This window comes from Eurosta solidaginis, chromosome 3 (assembly GCF_040869045.1).
Source record: "Eurosta solidaginis isolate ZX-2024a chromosome 3, ASM4086904v1, whole genome shotgun sequence".
Classification (NCBI taxonomy): domain Eukaryota; kingdom Metazoa; phylum Arthropoda; class Insecta; order Diptera; family Tephritidae; genus Eurosta; species Eurosta solidaginis.
Window position 1 is genome coordinate 277381107 of NC_090321.1, and position 26593 is coordinate 277407699.

The 26593-nt window shown below is 37.1% G+C and overlaps 1 protein-coding gene across 3 annotated transcripts in view; it reads right to left on the minus strand.

Annotated features, from left to right (window-relative positions):
* stw (straw) overlaps nucleotides 1–26593 on the minus strand; it is a 309777-nt gene that overhangs the window by 38551 nt on the left and 244633 nt on the right. For all 3 annotated transcript variants that reach the window (XM_067776618.1, XM_067776621.1, XM_067776619.1), the window contains exons 3-5: nucleotides 22245–22692; nucleotides 3826–4110; nucleotides 3269–3744 (exon numbers count right to left, since the gene is read on the minus strand). In XM_067776618.1, coding sequence (XP_067632719.1) covers nucleotides 3269–3744; nucleotides 3826–4110; nucleotides 22245–22692 — 1209 coding nt within the window. The remainder of the gene's footprint in view (nucleotides 1–3268; nucleotides 3745–3825; nucleotides 4111–22244; nucleotides 22693–26593) is intronic.

Below are 26593 nucleotides of genomic sequence, written 5' to 3' on the forward strand. Positions count from 1 at the left end.
AAATTGACATTTTTTATTACATTTAAACATACCATGATTTAAAATGCAGTGCCTTATGCGAACACCCGAACTTATTTATTATGCCGAGTTCAAGTACAGGGTGGCGCATAAATTTGAAATAATTAATTTTCAAGTGTTAGATGCCTTAAAAGGCAAAACATTTACACAGAGCTCTGAATAAAGAATAATTTTAGTATATCTCCCGGCTTGTTATGCCTATAGAAATATTAAAATTCAACTCAAATAAGGAGCCGTCAAAAATTCATGATCAATCATTTCGACAGCTCTACATTGTGACGATACATAAGCTCAAATATTATGTATTACATTGAAATGTATGCAGATTTGTTATAACAATAGCAAACCAGTCATGTTAAAAAACAATTTTATTGAATTTACAATGATATATTTGGCTGCTGTTAAAGCCATGAATGCATTACACTTGAAGCATAGATTCATTCGGCCTTATGAATATAAGTCATGAGATCCGAGAACCATCTATTCATGTATGTACTGAAAGTAACCAGTATGTATGTATGTGATACTCTTGCCAGGTCCATATGAAGTTTTAGCGAAATAATTGTGAAAATGGGAGCGAGGTCAGGTATTCTCAGACCACCGTCGTCCACAATAGCAATGAAACTTCACCTTTCACTGTCGCTTGACTTTGCTTATTTGTTTATCGTTTCTGTAACTCATAGCTGCCGATTTATTTTTCGTGTCTATTTTCAATCTATATGTGTGAGTAATAAGTTTTGTGCTTTTAGCTGCTGTTTACATGTATGTGTAATAACGTCTGACCTCTTGTGCGCTCCTACTGTTGCCTTCTGTGCATATGTGTTTATTGAGATGTACATGTTTCTCTCTTTTACCAGCATATTGACGTATCGAAATTGCTAATATTCGCCACAAAAAATTCTATACGTATATTTATGTAATAATATATTGAAAAACAGAACCAATTTAGACTTCTGACTTCGCACTTAGATTAAGCGCACCGAACACTTTAAGAGAAGCATCGAGTATTTTTTTGGATCTCGGGAACTTTTTTGGTTTTGTCAGCCCGCGTTTTGAAGTAATTTTTCTTCGAGTTAAAAAAAAAAAATTAAAAAAATACCTGGCGCAATGTACCCCTGAAGAGATTTTGACCGAAATTCTATTCCAATTTGCGTCGTTCCAGTTTTAATTTTTCTTACAATTTGGCGGGATGGAACCTATATGTTTTATGCCGATATCGAAAGGTATCTGCAGTGCAGATAAATTTTCGCTGGAAAGTTTATGATGACAGAACATAAAAAAGCTGGTTTATAAAGTACTTTGATGCTTCCTTTCCTGGGGCTGCACCACAGCACCTTTCGTGTGGTAGAAGAGCATAGAGAGAGAGAGAGAGAGAGCAGAGACCACACCACGGCGCCCGCTACCGCACGATAAGTAACAGTACGTTAGCACTGCCACTATGGTGACTGAGTTTTCATTATCGGTGAAAACTTGTACTCGTATGTAAATGGGTAGAGCAACAAAGAAATTATTTCCGATATCAATGGGGATATGGTTGTTGTAATTTGCAGGGATAAAATCATTGCCTAAGGGATTTGGAAATTTTTTCGGTGAGAATTTTGCAATGCGGGTAGGTTTTAAGCAAGCATCTAAGTACTGGCTAGGATACATGATATGCATTGCAAAAAATGCACTGATTAGTATTGTGTAAAGAGCTCCGCTGATTCGAAAAAATGCCAATCGTCGCGGTTCACCAATGTCATGAAGCATAGTTGGGGACTGTCCCCAATTTCATACATATAGTAGTAAAAAAGCAGTAAAATGCCAGAACTAAGGAAGCTTAATTCTTTTCGCCGCTACATATCGTCGTCAATAGAACAAGTCCCGTTCATTCAGGAGTTACCACTTTTCAGATAGCCAAAACAACTGTAGAAAATCGTGAAATATGCCACCAAACTTCTCTCCAATCTCAGATCGCAAGAGCAGGCACTACTTCCCAAAGCGTACCCCTTCCACCTCCTAATATAACTCTCCCAGCTCCGTTGTGACTGTTTTGTCTCTAATTAGCGAACGCAATGACTCATAGGAAATTCGACTTTAATCGCGAATCGCTTTCATTAAAGGCTTCTATTATGTAAGTTGCCTGATAAGAATTTCTCTATTATTTTGACAAACGAAGAAATGCTTGTTTGCATCATATCGACTGCTGAGTGGAATATCACCCTATCTGGGCTGCCGTTTCGAAAACGACCTATCGCAGAAAATGTTTGAATAACACCGTATATCAGAATTTGTTTCATAAACACCTTAGCTAATGTCAAAATTTATTGAAATTGAGCTCGGTTAGGGCGTTTTCTGAGATAGGTGGTTTTCAAATGCTTTCTGAGATAAGTCGTTTTCGAAGCGGCAGAGACTAAAGGGGGATATTCCATTTTTACCCAGCAATCAATATTTGAAAGTTTTAATTGTAAAGTAGCTTTCGCCTAGTGGGGTCCGTATGATGTTGAATTGCCATTCTTTATAACATCTCAAGTAATTATTTCTTTCACAAGTCTTCCACAGTATTATAGCACAATTTCCTTAGCATTGCAGTTCAACATTTTTTAATTAGGAGTACATATTTTTGACGTGTGTATTTGAGCGTATCACTAAAAACGTTGAAAATGTGCTACCGCGTCTAAAAATTTCTTTGTGGAGATATCGGATGTTGAAGCAAAATTTTTTTAGCACCCTGTAAAAACAGGGAAACCAATTACCTATAAAATCATTAATTTGAATGAGTTATGCAATGCTGTAAAGATTTTCACTCATAGCACTTTCCTCCGAAGAAGTCATTAACCTATCTGGCCCCGTTCAGCTTTCATCGAAGTTTTCCTAAAACCAGCAACCTTTATTCTAACCATATATCAAACTAAAAAAATAAGAATAATGCAAGAACAGATTCAGATATCATTCGTACTATGTCATTGTCTGAGTAAATAAATTAGAACTATTTTGGAGTTTACCACAGGGCAAGGAGAAAATCGAAGAAAAGATATGGAAAACATAAAGAAGAACAAAATATTCTATTTTAATATTTTTTGCATTTTTGACCTCCTGATAAGGTAAGCGTTCAAACCCGGGAGCAAACATATGCATGTAGAAAAACTGTTGGCTGTATCGAATTCTCTAACCTCTTTGTATACCGTTTACCTTGAACACCCTGTATACTAATACAAATAAAATGCACCACATAGATTCTCTTCAATATTCACATTTACCCATCACTCACCTGAAAATGAAATAATCGTATTTACATCAACCGGCTGTACCGGTTCACCATCGGTAGCAATCACTGTCATCGTGTGACCTTCAATCGTCACTTGCGCTGGACACACGGATGCAAACGCATTTATCATACGGAAACGATAACGACGCCCAGGTGTTATAGTGAATATCTCCAGTGGTGTATTTGTCATAAAACCAGTATTTGGATCACGGAATTGACCTTTGCCATTGATAAGTACCGATTCAGGATCTTGACCAGTATTTACTGCTAAACGACCAGGATAACGCTCAGCGGCGTCTTCATGCAACCAATCGCTTATCAACATAATGTGCGTTGTTAAATCGAAATCGTATAGATGTGAATTTGGATCACGTGATGGTGGTTGACGTACAACAATACTACCATAAATACCGTCCAATTTTTGTAGACCATGATGCGAATGCCAAAAGTGTGTGCCTGCATTGCCAGTCCATTGATACCTATTGGTAAATTTGTTTGGTTTTAGTTTTAATTTACGTATTTATTTCCAAGTAGTTGTTATTTATTTTCATTGCACTCACCTGAAAGTGTTGCCCTGTTGTATGGGACATTGTGTTACGAATGGTACACCGTCATAGTATTGTGAACCACGTTGCCAGATACCATGCCAATGTATTGTTGTTTCCATACCTTCCATATGATTTTCCACATCGATGACGACTTTATCATTTTCACACACTTGTATACTAGGACCGGGTATCATACGATTTACTGTGAGTATACCACGTTCGACACCATCAGCGAGCACACATTGACAGTGACTCCAAACGGTGTTGGTGGCATTGGGTGTACACACTTGGCAGGCGCTGTGGAAGAGACAATTTGGAATATATGTATGTATGAATTTCTTTCTTTAACTTAACAAAGGACCTAAGCACGAACCTAAGTGCGACATGTTTTGTAAGATAAAAATAATAATAATGCCTAATCCGTGAATAATAATTTATGTTATGCACTTTAAATAGCTTACAAGCAATTGTTTTACTAAAGACAAATCATACGAGTAGACCTAATAATATTAGATACCGTTGACGCTTAACTACCTAAGCAGTATTTGACGTTACATAGCAAGTCGCTACAGTCATTGGTGTTATGAAAACTAAGGAATATGAAACCGGGCGACTTTCCCTGCTGCCAATTTAAGGTGCTGATAGAATTACTTTCTGGACCGTAGCGTCTTAAACTTTACAGGAAGGACAATAAATCTTCGGCAAAATTCGACGGGTCATTCAATATTCTCTCCAAAAACTGCCAATGATTCCGAGTTATATATCAATACGGTTATGATAAGAAGCTTGTAGATCGAGATTTTGGCCCTTCGAGAGTGGAGTTTACTTTAGTTAATTTTCAGTTTGACTACATAGCTTACACTGCATTCGCTTGTTCCCAGGTGGATGAAGTTTTCCACCGTCTAGAATTTATATTCGTTAACAGCGATGTGACTGACGGCCAATGCAGGAATGCGAAGATTCTTTCCAGTATAACAGCAAATACTTCGGATTGTCCTGATTTACGGTAAGACATAGTTGCTTTTCTATCCAACGCAGACAAAACGGAACTTACGGCGCGTTTGTTATGGCCAATGATACAAATAATAATAGTGTACGTCAGCAATTGCTCGCTCTTATAACAAATTGCACTATAGGGAAGAAGATCTGCTGTTAGTATTATCTTCTCGAGCATAAGGTTAAGAAAACCGTAGGAAAAGAAGCTATCTTGTCTTTTCAATCGACTCGAAGAGGTCTCTTCTAATCCTTATGGAACTGGCAGTGTTACTCAATGTCATTGGAAAAGCCTTGTTAGCTCTGCAGCGAGCTTAAATTCAGACATAGTAGCATATAAGCAACACATATTTGAGTTGTCAAAGGGTGCTTTGAAATCGGCATATATTCTCTAATCGTGAGTATTCTCCGGGATAAAGTGAATCGTGTCGTATTGTAGATATGGCCGAGAGGTGCCGCTCGGATCGGCTTTCTTGTCAGTTGCACAAAGGATATTAAAATCCCAATCTGGAGGTATGCGCTGGGCCAACCATATTTTGCGTAGGAGTTCTAACATGCTCCGTACTAGCTCATTATCTCCGTATTTGAACAGCTCGGCGGGTAGTCCGCTATTATATGGCGCTTTGTTATTTTAAGACGGAATAATGATATTCTAACTTTATTACAGTCAGGTGGCAGAGCGTATATTCCGTTATTAACGATTGCGATATCGAGTTCGTGTTTACTCTGTCTATCTGAATATGAGGAGAAGTTCTACCTTCACAATTTAACACACTGTGTACGCCAGTAAACAGGTCGCCATTATCATTCCTTCGGGAATCTGCACTGGTCTTTAATTCGCCAAATTTTTTTACAGACGTTTAAGGCATTATTCCTTTCAGACAGCTCTTCGCACTCCCACCGTTCTGCCTCACGCTCATTTTTAATGTGTATCTCCTCCTTCTTGTTACGATAGCGTTCCACTATAACTTACGCTACCGCTCCCGTAAACCGCGTGGCCCTTTAAGCAACGCACTTCATTTCAAAGTCAGCGCGACATTTCTCATCATACCAATCGTTTTTGCGGGATCGCTCGAAACCTATGATGTTCGGAGCAGAAGTACTACAGCTCGGCTACATCCTAAAGTTGAATATTGCTTTCAGTAATGATGCTTCGTGCAATTTCTTTGCTGCACAGATGCACGTGTGTACCCTTCGCTGCTACCAGATAATGGTCCGAGTCCGAATATTTTAGCCTCGCAGATTGCGCACATTCAGAATACTACAGATATATTTGCCGTCGATCACGGCGGGTTTGATTTGGTTTTGTGCTTTCGATCAGAAGACATTCAAGTAGCTTGTTGTATCTTTTTATGTGGCAGCCTGATACTGCCTTTGATCATATTTCGGGAGATATTACATCATGGGGGTTAATTTTTCGCCTGTATAACTAAATACCCCTTCCTTACCTTTCTTTCTTTCTTTAGTTGGCGCTTAAACGTTTAAACGGTTATGGCCGTCCAACACAGCGCTCCAGTCGCTTATTTGCTCTGTTAACTGGCGCCAATTGGTCACACCAAAGGTACTTAAATTGATTTTTATCTGGTCATTCCAGCGGAGTTGGGGCCACCCTCCTCCTCTGCGGCCATAGGTTCCGGTAAAAAAAAACTTCATTAGCTGGAGCGTCATCTTTCATTCGCATAACATAGCCTTGCTAGCGTAGCCGCTGAGTTTTAATTCGCTGGACTATGTTGATGTCTGCGTAAAGCTCGTACAGCTGATCATTAAATCTTATTCAGTACTCATCGTCGCCAACGCGGAAAGGTTCGTAAACCTTTCGAAGACTTTTTCTCTCGAACACTCTCAGAGCCGCTTCATCTGATGTTGTCATGGTCTATGATTCTGCACCATATAGCAGTTCGGGTAGAATAAGTGACTTGTAGAGCATGATTTTCGTTTGCCTAGATATGGCTTTACTTTCTAATTGCCCACCTAGTCCAAAGTATCATTTATTGGCATTCTAGTTTTTCAGAGAAGAAGTCTTTATCCTTGCCACCAACATCGTCTGCTGGTGCATGTGCACATATAAACAACCTCACATTAAAAGGGATCGCGCCGAGACGCTAACGACAGTGTTTGGAGGCGAAGTTCCTGTTTACCAAAAAACTAACACCTGGAATCCTAGTTGTGCTTCTTTTCGTATGAGCACCATAGTAGACATCGTAACGTCATATTGTTCTTCTATTTTTCCCAGTTCATCGTGCCTCCAGTATGCCATTTACATTGATCCCTTGAACCGTAGTCTGTTAATCGTTTTTTGTCGTCGTAACCAGAAAAAAGAGATCTAATCCGGGGCTTGTTGCATTTTTCATTGGAAAGGGCTTTCATGTGGCCAGTACCGAGTCTAGCACACAAAACAGCAACGGTCAGATTTTAGTAACCTCTTACGACAGCTATACCTGCCGAACACATACTTCATCAACTGCTTAGCAGAGATGGACCTAATAATTAAATATTTTGAATATTTTTGGAGGAAAAAAGAGCTCTAGGTCAAATGATATAACAACACAGCCGAACCAACTGAGTCTCTCAGCTGTACAGAAAGACAGTCACTTTATCTAAGTCGATTACTTCTACCAACAAGCTGCAACAAACACTAACATTGAGATCTCAAGCAAGTTCATAATTTAATCTAATTTAAATTTTATTGTCATTAAATAATAAACTTTGTTCTGCTTCACTGACCTACATTTTTAATGGAATGTTCAATGCGACGTTTATTTTAAGCGTTGCAACATTTTTGCATTTGTTTCATTAAATTTAATAAACAATTGTAAATAAAATTAGATTTGTGAATATAGCTACATATTCGAGTACTTTTATTAAAAAAAATCCTAATAACAGCTTTTCTATTGGCAAGTATTTTTTGCTGGCGCTTTTCCGTGTTTTTGTGGGCAAATAATAATAATTAAATTACTGAAAAACTCTTAAGCGCATAATTTTAGCGCTTTATGCACTGCCGCCCAACAAACTTACATAGTAATTTATAACAAAACTTTAATTGAATATGGCGCAACGTTATCGTGTCGAAAAGGAGGAAAATACTAACTGGCTAATCAGCAAATTGTAAAGTAAGTTAATAAAATAAATGAACAATAGTAGAAAACATTGTTAGTTTTAAGGCTTTACCAAATTTCAGTATTAATTAAATAAATTAAAAGAAATAGAAAACAAGTAAGAAAATTTAAGTTCGATTATAACGATCATTATATACCCAGCTGTAGATTTCCAAAATGACCTTTTTTAAAATTTTTGCCCTATGGACTCCCACTAATATGGTGGAATAGCAGTGTAATGTCTTCACTTACCATAAATATTGTTACGAATGTTAGCACACTAAGGGGTACTGCCATCTTTAAGCCGATGCTAAGCAGCGCCTTTTATGCACATCCATAAATCAATCATTATGTATCTACATAAACGAATCAATCATTATGTCTACACATATGTACGTACACGCAGCGGAGAAGCCACGCACAAACACATGCAGATATCTTATCTGAGATATGCAATTATAATTGTGGAAGTGTCGCTCACAAACTCACGCGCATATGAGAGCTATACACGTACATCTGTAGTTATAATTATAGCAGATAACCAACTAGTAGATTCTAGAACATAAGCGCCTAGAAGATGTAACGAGGAAACCAAAGAGTGTAAAAGGCTGCAACAGTAGAGGCGCTACATTCAGTTTTGATTAAGCACGCTATTTGTCGAGCAATAGTAGAGTTATTTATTGTGAAGTACTTTAATAAAGGCCATTTTACATTATTGAATAGGGGTGTTATTTATTCAACAGTTTAGTGATTCGAACCTTAGCAGAAGATTTGAAATAAGCGGAATTGCAGTAAATTCGTTACAATATATTTATTTAGTTGTTTAAGCCTTTGGATTAAAATCTTTCTTGGACTGTCAATGACCACATTCATAATGTTATACGTGAAGGATACGCAAGAGACTTCCAACTTTAGAGCATAAGACGAGTCGAATAATAAGGAATGGGTTCCGAAAAGTTTAACGGCCGAAGGGCGTATTTAAGGAAATCTTTCTGCATTCTCTCAATTCCGTATATTGCTAGATTGCAGATTTTGTTAAAGTTAGACCTTTGACAACTTTTTTGATGAGCAAGCATCTTTGACAACGGTATGGGGGAATCTAGAATGCAAGTGTGAGGTAAGTGTAAGCGAAATTGGCGCGTAATTAACCACCTAAGAGGCTTTGGCCGTTTCGTAACAAATCGCGCCAGATATCCCTTTTTCGTAATAGCTGACGCCAATTGAAAGCACGAAGGAAGATCAAGTCTACCCTCGCCTTGCTTCCAAACTGCGGTGTCGACTAAAATACGTATATGGCCGGAGCATCTTCGCTCATTTGCATAACATGAGAGAAAAATAAACTCCAAAAGAAAAAACATAGGCATTTCAAAGTGGAATTTTTCAAAATTTGCCCCTACGACCCAAAGGGGGGGGCATCAGAATTCGTTTTAGAGGTATGGTTCCTTCGGCAAAGTTTCTTATTTTGATCCCTAGAATATGATTTTCACAGAGCAATGGGCGATTTTTTTGCCTCCCCACAAATCGACTAGGCCTAAGGAATATAGATTTCAAGTGGGGGTTTAGTGTGTGGTATTGGCATACTTTATGGGGAGAGTACCGAATGTAAACGTAAAAGTAATCACTAAACTGTAGCATAATATCGGAGCAGTGATTTATGTATGTATATGTGGAAAGGTTAACTCCCCCTATAGAGGAATAGAAATAGGGACTGAACTAGGGCAGGGGATCAGTTGGGTTCTTCATGGAATGGTCGAAGTTGGACCAAAAGGTTGCTGGAGGGGTCTTTTGTGAAGAGCTAAATGTAAGCCGCTAGTTAACATTCACTCGGATAACCAAGCGGTCACAAAGGCCTTGAGTTCAACTATAATGTGATCGAGGATGGTATTGGAGTGCCTGACCGCGCTTGCAATTGCATCAAACTTGGGCCGTATCGTGTTATACGATCACGGATGAAAAACCAATTTCAACTATTTTATATATTGTTACGAATATTAGCAAAACTAAGGAGTGCTGCCAGCTCTAAGCCGATCTAAGCAGTGACGTGAATGCACATCAATAATTCAATCATTATGTATCTACATAAACGAATAAATAATTGCGTCTACACATATGTACACATTCCGACGAGCAACATTTACATACAAGGCAGCAAGAGATGAGATGTCACACACCGATGAATTTACTTATACGCTTATGTGTGTGCGGGAGACTGTAAACTACAAACACATGCATATATCTTATCTGAGTGGTCACAAGAGAGGGCAATAATTTGTGCACGTAGTTGTGGCTGGCGATTTTGTAGCCGAAACAACTAGTAACTTCTGGAAATCGAAGAGCCTAGAAGTATGCAGCGTAAACTATAAAAGCGGTGCAGGCGAGTAAGAAGTAATTCAGTTTGATTTGAATTGTCAAGCTGTTACGAGTAAGACGATATCTAGCGAGCAATAGCACTATTATTTTGAAAGTCAGTTTCCTTTAAGCTATCAGTTTGGTTATTAAGCTATTCGTTGTACAGTTGGAGTGTTATTGTGAAGTACTTTAATAAAGGCCATTTTGCATTACTACAAATTGGAGTTATTTATTCAACAGTTTAGTGATTCGAACTTAGCAGAGGATTGCAAATAAGAGGATTTGCAAGTAAATTCGTTACAATATTATTTCTAATTGCTGTTTTTATGTACAGGTCCCTTTTTCGCTCTTATTTGGAATTCGAATCTATAAATAAAGTTTTGTTTGTTGTGCTTTAGCGAGCTTTGGGCATTATTAGTCGTAGTGCTTTTGTTTAGCTATATTTTATTAAAATAATTTGTTAAAAATAAACGATTGTGAGCACACAAAGAAATCTATTTGTACTATGGCACTATTTGTGAATATTTGATTAGAACTAGCACTGCATTACCGGCAGTTGCTAACATTCGCCAGATGGCTGTGAAAGCGCATGTAAGTTTATAGATGTTTGATTGATAAAACAGCTGATTTCTGTTGATGTTTGATATGAGACTTTGATATTTTTTGCGCAGGATGCGCAGGGGTCCGGCTCGTTTATTAAAATTAGACGTTTTTTTTAAACGCGTATACGTTTACGTTTGCGCGTAAAAAAACGCTTATCCTCGCTTAGATAATGCTTAGGAGACCCATCTAGCGGCAGTAGTTAAATAACTAGCAACAGCATAGGGTGTACCGAAAAGCGGAGACACAAACCTCTGTTGTATGCCTGTGTATAACCTATAGCTGAATCAGTTGCGATGAATTGTGGACACGTACCATTTTTAAAGGTGATAGACACATAGACACATATTTCAGTTACATCTGAGTATAATGCGTATTGAAATTTGGTAGTACTAATTTTATGCGCAGCAATTTCAGAGGTGTATTTAAAGCTTAACGCTTAGTAGTCCTTATAAAGTTTAAGCGTAAACGTCTATAGATGTAAAAAAAAACATAGCTATTTTAATAAAACATAGATATAATCAGTACGTATGGTCAATAGCAAACATATGTTATTCAAAGGACTCACTTTCATTTCAGAGCAATTGTGATTTAAAAAATTAATTTCGATCACGGATCGTATAACACAATACGGGCCCTGGTTTATGATTATGACTATCAGGTTACCGGGAAACTGCCAAGCGCATCTCTTAGCCCGCATCGGTACAACTGAAATGTTTGAAGATGGCTGTAGAGATTTCGGGATTCCCCTAACTACCTGTGATCTGCTACCGCCTAGATGGACCTCAAGTCAGTTTAGAAAGCGTTGGGCGATCACCACCTCTCGCAGGGTAGCTAGATCCTTCTGGCCAGAAGTGGATGGCAGGAAGTCTGCCCAAAATTATTAGATTCACCAAAGCTCATAAGTCAATTGTCATTGGGATTTTGACAGGACACTGTCCAATGAGAGTTCATGTGGTACCTCTCAATATACTGGAAAACTCATCCTGCTGCCGCTACATTGAGGGTGATGAGATTGACTGCCCAGATTTTGCCAGAATCATGCGAAAGTATTTCGACTGACTTGGATCTCTGGAGGATTTATCGAATGTTGAGATCAGTCTCATTCGAAACTTTACGTTCAACGCTTTTATTTAATGGTTTGATCAACGCCCTAGGTTGATGAGGAGTGTGATGTCTAGTACCTAGGACCTACCGAATTATTATCTAGCTTTTAGTATTATTATTATTTAATGTAGGTATTGTTTTCAATAAAACCGTTTGGCTTAAATTTTTTTTAAAATTATTTTATTATATAATAATGTTTGGCGTTCGTTATAATATTTTCACTTTTCAAATATTGTAATAAATCTTTCTTTTTTTGCTGCTCACATTTCTATCACATGCTCACATACTTCAGATATTATGATTAATGCCAATGTACTGCACGTCAATTAAAATTAATGGTTTGAACGTCAATTACTGAGCATTTAAACTACTAAAACAAATAATAAATTCTCTCAACAGCTATTGCCTACGTACTTTTATCACCGCTGTGGTTTAAGTCAACTCAACCATAGCAAGTAATTGTTGCCACAGAAATGTGTAAATAAACGTGGGAATTTCTTCAGCTTTTGAGCGCGCAAATCTTTGCAAAATGTGAATGTGCTGTGAACTAATTTGCATACTTGAGAGATGCATTTGTATATATTATTGTATTCACATATACCTAACACCGGCTAAGAAATATAGAACAGTAACAGCTCCGACACATAAGCACTTTTTCATATAGATAAGTTTAACACATGCTTATGTATTATGAGTAGATTGCATGTATTTTTATGGAGATTGGTAGAATGAGCGACACTAGCGCCATCTGATATTGAAAAGTATCCAAATCCCCAATTTTGTCCCAAGGAAATCATAAGAAGAAGAATTTGACATTTGCTTGGCTAAAGGTGTTGGCATACTTTGCAAGTGAAATTATTTTTCCCACAGGTTGGTAAATTTTCTAACATTTTTCACAATTAAAAACTGCAATATAACAATCGAATACGACACAAAATATGTTAGCAAATATTTTTGGTGTATAGGGAGAATGTTTACAACAGTGCTTCGCAAAATTTTGTATGTGAATGGACAAGGCGTAGTAAACTTCAATTGCCAAGTCTGAAGTTCTTTCATATTTACAAACGCAAAATCTTAGTTGATTGTGGCGATGTTATTGGAATAAATTAGCTTGTGTTAAACGCATCTATAAAATGTCATTGTGTCACCGCCTTTAGAATGCGTTTATCGTATTAGTATTTTTGGTTACATGCCCTCTTTCAGTGAGTTTTACAGCTCCGGTTCACGCTCAATTCTCACAGGAATGCTCTGGATCATTGAGAGACTTGAGCAGATGTCGTGAAATTTTCGCACACGTGAAATGTGATAGGCAGATGTCGCCGCTGTTTTTCATTTAACTCATACGGCGAAAAGCTAAGCAGCGACATCTATTTTTGAAAAAGTAGGTATATTAAAGGCCGCGCTGCCAACCTAAAAAGAAGTAATTAACAAATTATCTAGCTCACAAATTGAACCAGACTTATATCTGGATTTATCTGGCTCAAATCGTTGTTGTTGCATTTACATGCAAAATTATTTATCTGGCTCAGGATTTTGCCACCGGATGATAGCTATAGAGGGAGTGTAATGGGGTGTGGTTCTACCGCTGCACGCTTTGGGCGATCTTTCACCTAAACACGAAGTGTGAGCGTACTTCAACGTGTAGCTAGAGCTATTATCTGACTCAATCCGAAACACCGATTAGAATACAATAGGATTAACAACTAGTATGATGAGATGCCCTGCCACTTGTGCTAAATAAAGGCAAAAGTCGGGAAAACGCGAATTCATACATGGAGGGTCTACTTTATACCAGATATTCATGACACTTGATTTTTGAAGGAGACTAATAAATAGTTTTCGATAATACACCAATAGCAAAGTCGTAGGCCGTGAGGTTTGACCGAAAAGATAGTCCGTGAACCGCGCGGGTACTATCTGTTATAAGAGCGAGTAATCTAGTGGCGACCATATGGTGGCAGTATGATGGCCCACGATACCGAAGGTTCTGGGCTTAAATCTCACGCTAGGTAACATTTAACATGTAAATTGAGAAACAATTTTTCTAGGCGGTGTTATATATCGACTGTTAAAGCATCCAAAGGGGTCGTAACTCGCCTGTGAAAGCTTCCAAAAATTGGAAAAGTCAAAAGTCATAAATCTGCTGGTACGCCTTGATATCCACGCCACAGATGACTAAAGAGAAAGTTTGCTGGGCCACCTTAGAATAATGAACAACTACCTTGAAAACATTGCTATATATTTATTGTCAACAATTGGCGCTGCATTCTGTCATACCCGATTTTGTTTCCAACGCCATATTTTTCATCAGATTTCGAGGAATATATATAATAATCAAATGTTAAAGAAGGTGAAAATAATAAAGAAATATACTTAAATATAATCTTATAACTTTAAACGAGCAATTCTTGTATATTTGCATATTTGTATATTCGTATATTTTGTTTGTATAGCCGAACGATCTCGGGAACGGCTCAACCGATTTAAATGAAATTTCGCACAGAGATAATGCATCACCCTCTAGGACTTTCTACCTAGGTGTTGCCACTCACAATGTTTCACAAGGTTCCCACCTATTACAAATTAAAAAAACAAATTGCATGAGATATGCCCATGTGGGTATCAAACGAAAGGTATTTCGCTCCGCATTACAATAGTGATATATTTGAGTAGGGTTTCCATTTAGGGTTGGGGTAGTTAGACGAAATAGTACTCTACTTACTCATATTCTATTAAAGCTTTAAAGGAGAACATTAAAGTTAAAAATCTTCGTAAAAAAATCTTACACATGATTCGACTTAATATTCTTAATTTCACACAAGCTAATAAAATTGAAATGCAATATCAATGTACCGTGGAAAATTCTAGCAAAATATATTTAAATGCATATTTTTGGCAAATATGAAATGAATAATTGCAATTTCTTACAGATTACTATTAGAAAGATTTCTAACCATAGCAAAAAGATATCTCTCCATGGTAATTTGCTACCGTTGAACATTAGGGGCATATGTTCAATTTGAAAACGACATCTAACCATTTGACTACTTACCAACAGATGGCGCTAAGGGAAGTAAGTTGACATTTAATTAAACTAACTGATAGTTGTCAGTCGTGAAGTTTACAAGTTTTTGGAATGTAATAAAATTGTGAGACTTTCATGGTGTATAACTAAAAAAATGTTTGATATCAATAATTTTGCGCATGAAGATACTCGAGAAACGTTGCCAGTACAACGCACTACACGTGCTGCAAAATTGAGATGCTTGGAAAACATAACAAAAACTGTAAGTGAAAAAAATCTTATTCTTTTAATGTTGCCAGGGAGTTGGTAAGTAAAAATATATAATATATGTACATATCAAAAAAGTAGAGTGTGATTAATGATGACATGTAGAATAAAGTATGTTATGCGGCATACTCGAAGATTGCCGAGCAAAGCTCGGTCGCCCAGGTACTTAACAATTATTCGTGAAAATTGTCAACTATTATGAAATCTCTATATGCATATTATTTTGCAGAAAACTAAAGTTTTTAAATTATTTAAACCTCGCCCAAGGGTTGAAGCTAAAACACAACAGAGGCAGGTAGGTAGGTATAATGGCTGAGACCCAGATCGCCAAGTAGATAAAGAAAAGCCGTTTTAGTCGCCTGTGGGAAGGTATAGCCGGCTCCGGGGTCGCCAACGCACGCAGTGCGCTGGACTTTTTGTTGGCTGGTGATACCGTAATTCTTACTGGGAGCTTTCTACCACACATAGCTATCACCACTAGTCGCACCAGTGCCTTATACAGCCATAGCACCATATTTGGCCTGAGACTCCATTTCTTACCGAACATCGCCTTATAGTCGTTAAAACGACGCAGGTCTTCCCTACCCGCTCCTCGATACACGATTTCGAGTTGATTTTTAAATCGATTGTTAGTCCTAGATACCTCGTACTACTTGATAAGGTATATTGCGGCCCTTTTAGCCTCCGGTTTCAGGCTTAGGCCACATTCCTGTGCCCATCTATTCACCGTGCGCTGCAATCTTCACACCATTTGTGTCATATTTTGATAGAACATAGTTTATAGTAACGAACCCCACCTTGTAAGGGTTTGAATTAACTACAGCTCACCCAGGCGCGAAACTAATTCACAACAGAGGTAACCTTACCAGAAATAAATAATTTCGGACTTCGTCTACTTTTTGTAGTTAGCAACCGGTACCGACGAGTTATTGTTTTACTAATGGTTTATTATCGATAGCGAAATTATTACTATACCGTTATCGCTTTGTTATCGGCTTGCTATATACCGGATGTTCGACTGATATTATATAAAAGCTATCCGGTAACATATCGATGAATCGTCGCTAGCGAATCAGTAGCGCGCCGATAACAAATTGTTAACATTTCGATAAAAAATCGATAGCTTTTCGATAACAAATTCATAAATGATCGATAACAAACAAATAGCACAACAAAACTTAAATTGGGTCAGATACAAAAAATGGGTACCTTGTTAAGCTTATTTTATTAAGTTTAGCTTTTCTAGCCTATTTATTTTTAGCCATATTTTACCTTCATCTGGCAATCTGTTAACAATAGAGTTTTTCCTAACTGGTCATACAGCAGTAGTCACACGGCGAATAACTAAGCCACTCTCCCTTTTTTTTAGGATTTCATACGCTCAGTTAGTTGCGGTTGATGTGAATTTCTACGCGGCGCCAGGTAAATGCGATTATCACGGTATGAACGTAGTTATGTATCACGAATACACATCTATACTGGTTAAATATATATGCAAATGCATACATATATATATATATATATATATATATTTCTTTGTTTGTAAGTTGTGGTTTCAATTTAACTCGGTTATTTGTATTGCTCTTGCTATCTTTTCGCTCTTCTTCTACGTTTACTCTTCGCCAAATAAAGCTGCACAAAAAGTGCAATAGCTTGAAGTGGCATATTGGTATAACTCTGGTAGTAACAATGCGGCAATTAACAATCGTTGGTTCTATTGGTGTTGTTGTTTTGTTGAATTGTTGCTTGTATTGTGCGTCAAACTGTTTTGTGTCTATACCCTGCAAAAAATCATGCGGCTAATCCCTAAACAGAGTGAGTTCCGATTGAGCTCTTTTTTCTGCTTTAGGGCATAACTGATCCCTCTAGTCCATTTTGGGTACAGTTGTGGCTAGTCAGCTGAAAATCTATGTAGCCCTTTGTAAGAAACATAAAAAAAGACGGAAACGAAGTGAGTAAAATACAAAATATTTCCGGTGATTGATTCGAATTATTTAAGAAAAATGCGGAGCCCTATACCGAACCTAAATAACTTGGACTATATGTTCTATTATCGTCGAACCATATCTATTCGAATGAGTCGGCCATTGAATAATTTTTTTGCTAAGATGTATAGATTGTTAATATTTTGCAAGTTTTAATATTGCGTTTAAAATGTACATACACTCTTACCATACAAAAACTAATACTATTTTCACACAGACGACTTATTGAATAATAAAGGCAATTTTCTACATTAAGACGCTTATTGAGCTCAATCTTCCCTACAAAATTCGAATCTATTATTATTTCATTAGTAGCTAATCGAATTCCTAATGAAGTCAAAAGCACAATGCAACTCTGTTGGCAGCGTTCAGCTTATGTTTCCGCTTCTTAGTTTTTGGTGTGTTCAGTGCTTAAAAATGTCATTTGTCAAAGCAAATGTCATTGTCTGCATGGCGGAACGATACAAGGTGGCCGCATCGAACAGCTGATTATAACCTTTTTTATTTGATTTGATACATCAACTACCGGCGCAGTACGATTTTGACATTTGTCCATCGAATTTACAAGTACATGGAATTTTTTTTGTTTGTAGGTATGTCACCATGCTCCCACCTTGTATCGTTCCGCCATGATTGTCTGTCTCATCCTTCATACTAATCGTGCAGTTACTTCTGTGTGAAAGCAAAAAATTTACGATTTCATTAGCAGGTGAAATGAATCATTAAGTTTCTGTGTGAAAACAGTATAACACTTTGTGAAAAGAAAAGGGATAAGTCGTCATTCGTTCCCATTGTGTACAAAGGGAATTGGTCCTACCATTCTTTGTCGGGTATAAATGGATACAATTAGTTTCTTCATAGGACATGCTCAAACAAAAGGGAACTGTTCAATGCATAAAAAGAGATCAAAGCGGGCATTCCTCGCATACTCGTTTGCGACTCATACCGGATTTATCATAGACTAATTGCATTTTTTGCAGGGTAACTTATGTGATCACAAAGCAATTTTGTTGTTAGTTTTGTCAAATTTGCTCTATTCTTAAGCTATGTATGTGATTTTCGAAGAGGTTTTGGTTAGAAATGTGAAAAGAAACAAAAATTAAGGCTGATCACATTGACGACGGCGGTGTTGCCGCCACATCTTTCATATTATTTTTACACATGTTCTTATGAGTGTCGTTATTTTCGGCGCGACAGAGCGGCACGACAATCAATGACGAAAGCTGTTGTAGCCAGATTAAATAAAATTATATTTTTGGGAAGCGACATTGAGTGGCGTCCTTTTTATTTTGTCAATAAAAACTAAAATAGAAGTAAATAACAGATAATGAAAGCTAAAATCATTCTTTTGGTAGTTTTTTAAATATAATTAATATTTTTTTTTTAATTTCTCGCTACTATTTGCTGTAATTTATATTGGTCGCTGCCGCTTCCAAAGTAATCAAGAAGCCAATGCTTGGCTGCGGTTGTTGTCAAGCTTTGCTTTATTGTGGTTGTGGTCTGTAGACGCCGTGTTGAATGTGGTCAGCCCTATTGGCATTAAATAAAAATCTGGCTGCACAATCAACATGGGAATAGTTTTCGTTGCCGTCTGTCTCTTCATTTTTTTTGCTTTACCAACAATGGTAAAATTTTTATTATTGATGCTATGTATGTAATAGATAATTTGTTTAAATATTTGTATGCATGTGTATTTGTGTAGGTATTTCACGCAGTATGTCAAGTATTCCTCATTGTTGTGACAAACATTCAAATTAATTGTATGCATTACGAATATTGCAAATGAAATTTGAATGTTGCATCTATGCTTTTGTGAATTATGTAAAATGTATTATGGAAATGTTTTCACTTTTGTTTTCTCTTACATAATTTGTAATTGAAAAGTTTTTAATGCTGGAAATTTCACATGACCTAATTCAAACTTCTTGTCCTTTACAGTAGCACAGTGGCTTCTCCTCGAAACTCTTCAGCTGTGAGCTCAGGGTTAGGCAGATCGCCTCAACGAACTTATTTCATCGATGACATGAAGCATGAGTATACTCTTCTCTCAGCTAGACCGCCTGTCCAATAACCTTTTCTAGTTTCGCTTTGTTTTTTAGACTTTGATTTAGCGGAGACGCTGGGCTCTTTAGGGGAAGTTTCCTTTTGATAAGTCTCGTTTTCGGAACTCAAACCTAGATCTGTTTGACTAAGATGCTGTTAAGCATTAAAGACATTTTTTCTGGAACAGCGCATACAATTATACTGTGTTCCCCTTTATGAAGGGATAGAAGGTAATAAAAAGCCGATGGTTCGGCAAAGAAGAATGCCGCACTCGTTGCATACACGAAAGACTCCCCAATCCGGGAGAAATAAAAAGTCAAACATGAGATGGTAAATCACGCAGAAAAGACGTGGTCACACCATTAAGCTACACAATTTTCTAGCATAAAACAAGTCTTACAAAGTTCCACCAATCTCTGAAGGCCAAAGGGATGAGGGTGCTTAAGGCGTTGATTCAATTGCAATGTGGAACCAACGCTTCTATCACCCTTATCCTTTTGGTCAAGCCTTGTTGAAACAGCAAGTTTCCCCGGACTACTGTTTGAGGATATGATGGTATGAAGCACTTGACGAAGTGAAACACTTCTCCAACAACACCAGCAACAATTTCTCTAGACAGAGATTTGATGGCCATGATGACATACTTAGAGAATAATGCCTTATCGCGTCACATTCAATCCTCCTTCTTGTAGCAGTACTCACTTCATCGAAAAGGTGCGATCACAATTGAATTATCATCTACATCCTAAGACGGGAGTCCTTGCAAACTTGCAGGTTAAATACGGTTGGACCAGACATATATGGGTGTTATAGGCGTTGGCTCCACATTGCAATTCAAAATGGTTGGTGTAATGTAGGGACACAACACATGCAGGACATACATGGCGTATGTTGGGACTTATTCTGGATTAGACTTTACCTTGCTACAGTATCCGGATCATGGCAGTCGCCGTGGTATGATGGTAGCATGCTTCGCATTGGGTTAAAACTTAGAAAAACGATTTTTTTAATTGGAACACCCTCTCTATAAACGAGGACACCCCGAACCCCAGTGGTTTGGCAAAGCCTCCGGGTGTATTTCTGCCATGAAAAGCTTTTCAGTAAAAATTCATCTGTCTTTTCTATGCCGTTTGTAGTCGGCATAAAACATGTAGGTCCCGGCCTCCTCAGAGGTACAGTAATTATTTTTATAGTATCCAAGTCGAAGTTGTGTGCCAGAGTGACGCGCGTATCCCTGGAAAGTCTGCTTTTCTCAATTGCGAGTTTCGGGTGTTGAACCTAGAGAACAAGGTTCGACGGGCATTTGTCGGCATGAGGCTTTGTCGACTCTTGGTGAATCGTGTTAATCTGTTCAAATTGCTGAATTATTTTGTGCCGAAGTTTTTCATAGTACTTATGGGGATGGGTTCTTCGCCCTTGGGGGGAGGGGCCTCTTCAATCAAATGTATACAAAGATGCCCAGGCTTTTGAGTCCGATAACTATTGCCGATTAGAAGCAGCAAGGTAAGGTAACATTGAACTGGCCGGTCCGTGAAGACCTCGCATAGACCGAATGAGTCCGTAGTATTAACAAATGTTATTTAACTACGAAACTGGAAAACTCTTTCAAAACCCAGGACCTATATCATAAAACAATTCCGTCCTCTTGGCAAATACCAGAAGTTTTCTAGCACCTATGCTAATTGCTGCTGCTAGATATGACACAGCTATATCACTCCTTGTAGCTAGAGTCTTAGCCTGGCAATCGCAGGGCAGGAGCACAACACGTGCCCGATCGTTTTCTCCTCCAACCCGCATTTCTTACATATGCTATAACTGACAGGCTTAATTTAAATGCCTGTGACGCCAGAAGGCAGTGTCCAGTCAGAATACTCGTCAAGACCTACACATGATCTTCGACACTTTATAGCCCCGCGCTTGGGTCCACGCCTTTCCCGCTTAGTCGGTCATGTGCAGCTCCCGCCTTCTCTAAATATAGCCCAATCTAATTGGGACGTCTACACAGCAAGCTTCGAGGGATGTACCTTCAGCAACGAAAATCAACTTTCTGCATGCATCTTTTACCTATTGTGACTGGCGTGTGGTTTTGAGCTGAAGTAGCCACCACAAGTAAAAAGATCTACTTTTTTACTTGCTGCACTTCTGAATAAATTCCCGAAAAAACCTAGCTTTCAAACCTGTAATGTGATGTCATATGAAATCCGTTGAAGAGGAACGTACCGGATCTATATCTGGCAAAAGACTATCAAATATCGATAAAGCTCTCCAAAACCTTCGGGGAGTGTCTTTAACGCTGCAACAACAACAACATATACAGCAATTATTTGAATTCTTTAGAAAGTGCTTTACTCGCTTGTCAAAGAACTAGCAATAAAATGACGGCAAAGACGGCGGCCACCGTGGTGTGATGGTAGCGTGCTCCGCCTACCACACCGTATGCCATGGGTTCACACCCCGGGCAAAGCAACATCAAAATTTTAGAAATAAGGTTTTTCAATTAGAAGAAATTTTTTCTAAGCGGGGTCGCCCCTCGGCAGTGTTTGGCAAACGCTCCGGGTGTATTTCTGCCATGAAAAGCTCTCAGTGAAAACTCATCGGCATAAAACATGTAGGTCCCGTCCGGCCGATTTGTAGGGAAAATCAAGAGGAGCACGACGCAAATTGGAAGAGAAGCTCGGCCTTAGATCTCTTCGGAGGTTATCGCGCCTTACATTTATTTATATTTAAAGAAAGCTAATAACAATTGACCCACGAAAAAGTTCTCCTTTTAACAGATAAATCAATTAAGAAGTGCAATTTTATGCTACTTCTATTGCAGAAATAAGTAATTTTTATATTTTTTCTGTCCTAAATGTAAGTATACTTAGCAAAATGTTTATAAGCTCGAAAATCTACACAAATAACTATCATACCAAAAACCTGTATAATTTTTTTTTATTTCTCAATAGGCATTGTTAAAATACTTACGCGCCAAGTACTGTATAAAATTCCATAGTGAAATGATAATAGCAAATACGTGGTGGTTCACCCTCACGACAGGCACGCGCACACTCATCTGGCGCAGATAATGTTGGATTTCGCCTCAATTCGGCTGTGGCACTAGTAGAGAAATCTAAATGACGGAACGGTGATTGGGGATTAGGATCGACAACCGTATTGCCAATTGTTGGATATCGTGCTGAATTGAATTTTGGCAAATTGCCACGTGAATTTAAGTAACCACTGCCAACACTAAGCGGAGCTGACGCGCCGCCACTACCTAAACTATTACCATTCAATGGCAGCGGACTAGGTATACTGGATCCCAGTGAGGGATGTGTTTGTACAACGCCATGTGTGGCAGAGAAAAAAGGAGACTCCAGCGGTGAAGATGTGGCGAGACGCGGCGTAAAAAGCGAAGCCGAAGGTGTTTGATCTATAAGAAAGAAAGAAGAAGAAGTAAGAATTAACGTTATTGAATAAAAATTAAAAAAAATAGAAATATGACATGATCATAATAAGCCGACGACTCTTAAAATATTTGGTTTGCGATACAAGGCTGATGACAGATTGGAAGAGAGAAGCGTAGCTATGATATAAAGATAGAATGCTAGGAAAATGATTTCTTATTGAAAGTTGTGAAAGCTGTCACAGTGCCAGAAACGCTTCAAGCTTGTAAAATATATGAAAATAAAATTGCTTCATGCCTGGCATATCTTGTAGCGAACACTACACCGTCAGGCTAAGCCGATAACAAACCAATTACTTACTTGTCGATGTCGCTTGTTGCCAATAAAAAGCTGACGAAGCTCTTTTATTTCTTTTTGGTGAAGTTACCTCTGTTGGGGTTTAACTTCATTCTCGAGTTTTTCCTAAATACTTGGCCGTTTTAATACTACTTACATATATAATATTGTAAAGTTGTAGGTACGCTAGACTGGATCGAAAAAAAAGTTGCTAATGTTCGCCCCTAAATTTAAAGATTATGTTGAGACGGTTTCGGAAAAAAATTTTTTTTGATCCTTCGAAATACAGCCGAAAAGGTTTTTTCGTTGTAACTTGGTTATATGACGTCCAATTTTTTAAATTGATATGTCATTATTTTAGTATCCTTTTTTCCTTACCATACGAAAATACTTGAAAATTCAAGAAAACGCTGCTTTCAAACCATATTACTAAAATAATAAACAAAGAAGTTATATCACTTTCAATATTTATTGAAACTGTTATTTTAACTGAATCTTATTATACTTAGATCTGAAACTCATGATATTTTTGGAGGAAAAATTATTATTAGGGTTTGCATTGAAAAGTTAACAAAGATATGCCAAATATCATAAATAGGGGAAGTCAAAGTAAATGAGGGATTCCAATATGTTGTTTCATATTGTAACGAATTTAGTGAAATTCCGCTTATTTGCAACCTTCTACTAACGTTCGAATCACTAAACTGTTGAATAAATACCTCCACTATTCAATAATGCAAAATGGCCTTTATTCAATTACTTCAAAATACTGCTACTTCTCGACAGATAGCGTGCTTAAATCAAACTCATTGGTCGTGCCTCAACTGTTGCCGCTACTATACTGTTTAGTTTCCTCTTTACATATTTCTAGGCTTTTATATTTCTAGAATTTACTAGTTAGTTTCCAGCTATAAAATTACCAGCTATAACTGCATTTATAGCTTCTCATATGCGCGTGTATATGTGAGTGATACTTGCACAAATTATTGCCTACTTTTGGGAGTATCTCAGATATATGCATGTGTTTGTGCGTTGCTCTCCGCTGCTTGTATGGACATATGTATAGACATAATGATTAATTTGGTTATGTGTATACAAGTCATTGCTTAGTATCGGCTTAGAGGTGATAGTACCCCTTAGTGTTGCTAGTATTCGTCACAGTATTTATAATAATAACACTATGCGACAAAATCAACTTTTTTCTGGGTATTGGACAAAACCCACTTTTTTGTAGAGTTTGAGGCTTAAGTAGACAAAGTACTATCTCCGTTTTTCGAAGTTAGCCTCCAAAAAATAGATATCGGCTTTCGAATTTCGAAATTCTACATTTTGGAATTTTATTTTTTTCTTAATGCGTTCAGCAAATTAAAAAAGTAAAGTGGTCGTGGTCCGCTCTTTTCCCTTATTTGAAGGGCTGATTTTTTTTTTTTTAGAAATTTGGTATAACAGCTGTTATACGAAGTGAAAAGTCCGACTCTGACTTCTGAAAAATGGTCTGACATATGTACATATGTATTTAGAATAAAGAGTTGCTTAATCTATAATGGAACAGTTCTATATATTTAGTATTTCACTATCTTACAATCCAATTTTCATAATCAATACACAATTCTACAACAACGCCTTCATTCCATTCAACAAACAAATTTGTATTGCTGAAAACCGAAATTATACAAATACACAATAATTGTTTATTATTCATGACTTCCCGTTGCTGCAGCGTTGGCGCATGCTAAGTAAGTATTCATTATTCGTTAATGTTATTGTTTTCAATTTGCGTGTCATTGTCGGCGTGAAAATCAGCACGAGGCAGTTTACATAATAATTTCGATCACTTTTGAAGCAGAAAATTAAGAGTTGAAATGTGTTTTGTTTGCTCAAATGGAAAACGAAACCGATTTACAAACAAAAACTGTACCGGTTAGCAACAACAACGATAAAAAGAAAGAGGTATGAAAAAAAAAACGAACAATACAACCAACAACAATTAGCTGTTCTTATGTTGAAAACAAATAAAAATAGCAATAAAGTCATGTCAAATTATAATAAATTACCTTGAAAATATAAACAAAGTACCTCATAATAAGAAAACCATTCGAGGTAGGTATTCATTTTAAATATTTAAAGTATTTGTTTTAGAGCTTAGGGTAGGGCAGTGCTTAGTTCGCATTATTTTGGGTTGGGTTGAATTTACTATTATTGTTGAGTGCAAATTTATTTCAAACAAATAACTAAGTTTAATGAGTTTATTTTTTTTGTATAATAAGTGGTAATTCTTTTGATATAAATATATCTACATTGAGTTTCACATGAAAGTTCATTGAAACCGAATTTCTATAACTTTCAGAAAAACGAAATATTATTTTCAAATCGATTTGCTGCCGGAAGTTTGTTAGTACATACAAGAATAGGAGGAGATAGACAAATTAATAACAAGTTAATTGCAATGATCAGGACGACAAACTGGAATTCGCTTACTCGTTTCCTAAGTAAACTATTGACCTTAACGATGCTGTAATAAGCCTTTTACGTAAGAGTATAAGTCAAAAAGATATAGTTTAAAAGCAAAATATCTGTACAATCAGTTGTATGGAATATATATTATGTATATAAGTGCTCTGAACGATTTTTCAGATAAAAATGTATGGTATATGGTAAAGCATCTTGTGAATTTTAAGAAGCTTTAAAAAAAAGCTTTTGAAATGAGAACGGAATTACCCTTTTATCTGAGGACACGGTTCTATGGGATATATTTTATATATATGACCGATCCCATGCAATTTAATTATATACATATATTACCTATCTTGCAAAAATTTACAGTCAACTATACATGTCTTGTATGTTATCATACCGCGAAATTTCAATCTTCCAGCTGTTAAAATGAGCAATAAGTGACATAAACCCTTTTTTTTCGAAAATCTTTCGTATAGGCGATACATGCTATAGTGGTCTGATCTAGTCGGTTCCCTTTTGCCATTAAAAAGGATTGACGTTTACTCTAAAGGTTCTGAGGTTTTCCACATTTCATTTAAAAAAATCCTCCGTTACACTTCATAGCAGGTCCAAGAATTACACAACTGAACCTAGTCATTGATTTGCTTAATTCTTCTAGCCAATCGGAATATTTGAGTTTTTCGGAAAAATCGTTGTTCAATAACTGACCACTTTTATTTTGCTGATCACTGCTGTATTTATATAATGTAAGCAATAGGAGCTGAGGGTAGAATGGCCAATGCTCATTTAGATCGTCTGGTATTTATACCACCATCTAACAATTAATAATAATGATAATAGAAAATGTATTTAGATAATATGCGGTTTTATACTAATTATACTTTTCTGTACTTGTTACTTTGTCTTTTAGGCCACCGCATTAAAATCAGGAGAATTACTGCCGAGCCAACATCAAAGAGATTGTAGACCAAATATGCAATGCGGACGCCAATTGTTTCCTTGAACATGCCATAATTTTATTGGAATTTAATTTTCACTTAACGTATATCTCTTTGCATATGTATATTTGTTAACACTCATTTTTTATAAATGTACCCAGTTTAAGCCGCCCGCTTCCCTCATTTAAACGCATAT